Below are 5,746 nucleotides of genomic sequence, written 5' to 3' on the forward strand. Positions count from 1 at the left end.
TATGTCCTACTTTTTTTCAGAGGCTTATGTTGGAAGTTAGTGTTTTTCAAAGTGAGCATGAGAACATTCTCTACAAGAGTTGGCAGTTTTGTCACTTAATCAGTTCTTTGTTCATGCTGTCAAAACTAAAATAAATTCTCCTGAATGTTTTTGATAAGCTTTTCATTGTAAAAGTGGAAGACTTAAGTTTGAAGGTTTGTTTTTTTTTCTTTTCTTTTTTAAGGTATATGTTGGTGAGCTTCCTCAAGATTTCCTTCGCATTACCCCAACCCAGCAGCAACAGCAAATCCAGCTGGATGCCCAGGCGGCTCAGCAGCTACAGTTTGGAGGACCAATGGGTACAGTAGGCAGACTCAGCATTACTGTAGTACAGGTATAATTCTACCGTCTTTGTACAATTAAGTAATTGTAATTAATTAATACAATTAATCTTTTTTTGATCAGTGGCCACAAAAAGATTTTATGTTAGAATTTGAGTTAGTAAATTACTTGTATATAGGGAATGAGTAATATTTAAAGTTTTTGTAGCTACATGTTCCTGTACATCAGCATTTTGTCCAGTTTCATGTTTCATAGCTGCGTCGTGGCATGGTACAGCAATTTCCTGTAAACCTTGCTATTATAGCACATAATCAAATAAACTCATGTGTTTTTTGCAGTGAACAGTTTTCTCTGAAAACTTCTGTTAAGAAGACTTCCTGTAGAAACACTTAAGATTGGAAGACATTAGCAATTTTGAGAATATTGTAGGGAACTGCAGTTGCCTTATGTATTTTTCCTTAAGTGACTGCTCTGTTCCATCCCCATTTCCTCTAATGCATTTGCTGTTTTTCCTAGTGCTTTCTGCAGGCTTTCTTATTAATCACAAGCGCATAGTCCTAGCTCTTTATTTTCTGCTTCCTCTTTTTCCTTTGTTATCCTTTCTTTGTTCATTGCAGTCGGTTGCAACCCTCTTTCGAGTTCTGATGAGTTTCCCAATCTGTGTTCAGAGAGTGTAAGATTAGAAGCATCTTCTGCAACTTTGAACAGCAGAAAAACGTTACCATGTTTACAGCATACTGGAAGAAGCTTTAGTATAAGTTTTTTCCAGAGCTAGGAATAGATGATTCAGGTTAAACCGTGGGCCTATAAGGAAGCAAAACATATATCAAACAACATCAATCAACAACATCTCTTAACTCTCTAGCAGTTTTTAGCAACTTGTATGCTGCTCCATAGGTTGTTCATCTTTGGCTTTTTGCTTGGACAGCTTAAAGTGCTTTTTGTCACGGGACGTTGATCCAGTCGGTATAGATGGTAGAAGTTCCTGGAGCAGATAAGGGAGCAGTGTTCAAGGAGTTTTGCGTCTCGCTTTGAGTGGCTATATACAGAAACGTCCAGATTCCTGTTCTGATGGGTGAACGGATGGAGTTGATGCTAGTCTTTATCAGGTTCAATCCTCATTTATTTTTAGGTGCTTGTGCAGACAAGAAAGAAAATATTTATCTTGCTTGAAGAATAAAACCTAATGGCTGTTTTTGATGCTGTGTCTTTAAGTAACCACTTGTTACAGAATCGCAGGATGGTTGAGGTAAGAGAGGACCTCTGGAGTTTATTTGGACCAAACCACATCCCACCCCTCCTCCTTCCCCAGGCCAGTCCCTGAATCAAGGATTAAGGAGGATGTTATATAGAGGGAAAGGCTGAGAGAGCTGGGGGACAGTCTTTGGGGGAATCTTATCAACGAGTAGTCCCTGCCATCAGATATTTACAAACAAGACAGCTAGGCTTTTTTCAGTGCTATCTAGAGGAAAGACAAGAGGTGCAGTGAGCACAAATTGAAATATAGCAAACTCTGTCTAAATACATGAGAAACCTTTTTACTGTGAGAGTTGTCAGTCATCAGAACAGGTCACCCAAAGAGGTTGTGGAACTTCCACCCATGCAGATACTCAGAACTTGCCTGAGCATTTGACCCTGCTTTGGGCAGGGAGCTTGGACTAGACAATCTCTACGGGTCCCATCCAACCTCAGTCATTCTGTGAAACCCTTTAATTGTGCTAGTGGCCCTCTTATGGACTCATTCAAATATGACCACGTCTTCTACTGAGCAGCCCAGAATTAAAGAGAACTGTACTCCAGATATAGTCTCCCCAGTGCTGAATAGAAGGGATCATCTTCCTTAACCTGCTAGCTGTGCTTTTCTTAATGCAGCCCAGGATTCTGTCTGTCGTCTTTGCTGTGAGGGTGTATTGCTGACTTATTTCCAACTTGGTGTCCGCCAAGACCCGCAAGTCCTTCTCTGCAAAGCTGCCCTCCAGCCAGTTGGCTCAGCCTATAGTTGTGCATGTGGTTATTCCTCCTCAGCGGCAGAACGTTATGTTTTCATTTGTTGAACTTTGAGATTCCTGTCTGCATGCTTCTCCGTCCTGTGAAGGTCCCTCTGCATGGCGATACAGCCCTGTGGTGTCCCAAGAGATCGTCTTCTGTACCTGTCTGGGAGTTTATGCAAGAATGCTGTGGGAATCTTGGCTGCATATTGAGGCATGCGATGTTCTGGATAGGAGACTTACCACAGTATAGTTAACCTGTGGAACATGAAAAGCTGGTTGAAGTCTTTTGTATTTAAATATGTGTTGAGAAAGTATATAGAGCAGCATGCCCAAATTCTGTTACTAATAAGCTGGTGGAAGATCAGAAAATGTTTTATGGGAGGTAATTTACTCCTTTTTTTTTTTTTTTTTTGCAGATAGATAGGAATGGTACTGAGTTTGTCTAAACGTGATTGATTGTGTCAATTGAATTACCTAATTGACTTAATTTACTAGACAGGCAATTTATAGACTCTTTTTTCTTTTGGTGAAGTTTATAAACTGCCTAATCTCAGGACTTCAGAGTCTAGAGGGTGCATAATTTACATGCCAGCTTATCTACTTTCATTGTTAAACCCACATTTACAAGAAACAGTTTGAGACCTTTCTCACCAGCTCTAATGTATGAATTACTGAACCAGCATGTGCCCTGAAGGAGAAAAGGGCTTTCCAGGCCAGAGCTGCAGCTGTTGTGACTAAATCTTGTGCAAGTCTCAACTGTTCCAGTTCTTTAGATGTCCTGTAGGTGGGAGGCATCCTAGCCACCATATTTTGTCACTTGTCTTACTATAGAAAGAGCTATAGGCTGCCTAGTACAGGTCAGAGAAACAGCATGTCCAAAAAATACGATTTCTACTTCGGCATGGCTGTGCAACAGTACTCACTGTTGTCTGCAGGACTGTTATCAACTTGTTTTATTCTATTCCTCTGATGTTACAGCAAAAGTATGTTCGATATCTTCTGATTCTATACAGCATCTGTTTTTATAGTAACATAGAACTTAAGTTGCCCACTGAATTAAGTAATATCAAATGCACGCACTGAATTAAGTTTTCTAATCACTTTGAAAAGTATGGCTTACTAGATTTTTTACCTCAATTGAACTGCTTTTGCAGCTTATGCTTTTGTATTATGTGATATTCTTGAAGCTACTGGATCTCGATCTCTGTATTTCATCCTTTAAAAGTACTTCAGTGAAAGAAGACAGGCTACTTGTCACATTAAGTTTATGATTGTGTATTGGAGAGCAGATACCTAGGCAAAAATTGAGCTTGTTACTCTTTCCTTGTAACCATGTCTCTTTTGTTTTGGTATGAAGTAACTTATTTTAGCTGTGGTGAAGATGTGTATTTTCTACAACAGGCAACTTAAAAAGAGGCTCCCTTTTCAAGATCTCCTGGTCATTTAATGGTGTCATTGGCTTATGTTTTAATCTGAATGCTGTTTTTCTTGATTTTTTTTTTTAATTCCTGTCTACTTCATAATTGAATCTAGTCCTTTGTTCAATATTTGATTCTGTTTGTGAAACAATAATAAATAACTTCTTAAGTTAATATAAATATTAGACACTTACAGGCTTTCTTTTCTTTCCAGGCAAAATTGGCAAAGAACTATGGAATGACCCGTATGGATCCATATTGTCGAATACGGCTGGGGTATGCTGTGTATGAAACTCCAACAGCACATAATGGAGCCAAGAACCCCCGCTGGAACAAAGTTATTCAGTGCACTGTTCCCCCGGGTGTGGACTCTTTTTATCTAGAGATATTTGATGAGGTTAGAACTGCTGTGTATATATATTTTTCCCCCCTCCCCATCTCCTGTTTGGACTGAGATTTGGGTGAAATCTTGCAAAAAAGGATTGAGTTACCAAAGGCTGTTTCTTAGCTGTGCTTTCTGGGAGATGACAAAAATTTTTCAAAATCCTAAGAGCAGCAAGGCCTAAGGCTTCACTCTTCCCCAAGAATGTCCAAACCGTTACTTTTCCTTTGGTTGCTGATAAGGGGCATTAGCAGGGTTCCCTGCCAAGGAAGAGAAGCAAAAATGTCTGGGCGGTGTTTAAGCTCTTCACTATCAAAATGCCCTGCAGTCTTATATTCTGTACTGTCCCTATTAAAAATAGCCTGTTTATACAATGCTGTTTTACTCAGAAATTCTTCAGTATTATCCTAACCCAGGAGGAGGTTGGAAGCTTTCCCAAGCTTGGAAATGATGAGAATAAAACTGTCAAATATAGATTGTGTGTAGTCACTAGGATTTATTAGCAGGAACTGAGAGGCTACAACTAAGGGTAAAGTCTGTTCGCCTTTTTTTTTTTTTTGCTGCCTGTATTACTGTGTGTAGCAAAACCACAGCAGCTGTGTGGTCATTTCACAAATGAGGTTTTTGGATGCTATTTTGTGGGCTTCGTTGGTCAGTTGAAGTGTCTATTTCGTTACTGCAACAGGGGTGGCAAATCAGTACTTGTATCTGCTCTTGAATTACCGGAGTTCACAGCCTACCATAGTAGTGTAAGCAGAAACTGTTGACATTCATTTAATGGCCTCTGATACGATGTCACTAGATTCACACAGATTATGCTGATATTAGTAAGTCAGTATTTCTAGGTGTGTTCTGCTTCGCACTTTCAATTTCTTATTATTAAATATCTGCAATCAATCTATAATCCCACTTAAAGCATCATTGGAAAGAATGATGGCTAAAATATTTACTGACACTTTAGTAGTTTCATAAGGAGTAACTTAAAAATAAAATTGGCAAAATGAAATGGCACAAAACTGAAGGAAGTGTTAAGCATAATTTTAAGATTTTTTTTTTTTTTAAATTTTTTTTCCAGGACAATTAACTTGATAATATTTTTAAAATTATATTCCAGCGGGCCTTTTCAATGGATGACCGCATCGCTTGGACACACATTACAATTCCTGAGTCTCTGAAACAAGGAAATGTGGAGGATGAATGGTATAGCCTGAGTGGAAGGCAGGGTGATGACAAGGAAGGAATGATTAATCTAGTTATGTCGTACACGGTAAGCCGAGTTTGGGGTAGGAGGAGGAAGGGAGAGAAGCTTCTTGGGTAGTGGGAGCGAGGGAGGTATTTTAGACTGAAGTAGAAGTAGTTCCATTGTACCTTACTGGGGGTTGGTGTGTGTGTTAGCATTTAAAATAACTGTACTTAACTTTGGGAATGGCAGTCAAAAATGTTAGTTAAGTCAGTAAATACTTTTTGATGAGGTGGTAAATGGGTGTTTATCTGGTTTTGCAATTACAAATATTCAGCTTATTCCTGTGCTAACAGAAGTATAAAAAAGAAATGCTCCGTCAAATGGTCCATTGTTATTTCTAATCTAATAATAGTAATAATAATTACAAAAAAGCTTTGTGGAATCTAACCAT

The 5,746-nt window shown here is 38.8% G+C and overlaps 1 protein-coding gene across 1 annotated transcript in view; it reads left to right on the top strand.

Moving 5' to 3' along the window:
• Positions 1-223: 223 nt before the first annotated feature.
• TOLLIP (toll interacting protein) overlaps positions 224-5,746 on the top strand; it is a gene marked incomplete at its 5' end in the record, with an annotated part of 16,969 nt that continues 11,446 nt past the window's right edge. The window contains 3 exons of the mRNA XM_009695645.1: positions 224-373; positions 3,945-4,127; positions 5,227-5,379. Coding sequence (XP_009693947.1) covers positions 224-373; positions 3,945-4,127; positions 5,227-5,379 — 486 coding nt within the window. The remainder of the gene's footprint in view (positions 374-3,944; positions 4,128-5,226; positions 5,380-5,746) is intronic.

Source organism: Cariama cristata, unplaced genomic scaffold, assembly GCF_000690535.1.
Source record: "Cariama cristata isolate BGI_N322 unplaced genomic scaffold, ASM69053v1 scaffold13362, whole genome shotgun sequence".
Classification (NCBI taxonomy): Eukaryota; Metazoa; Chordata; class Aves; order Cariamiformes; family Cariamidae; genus Cariama; species Cariama cristata.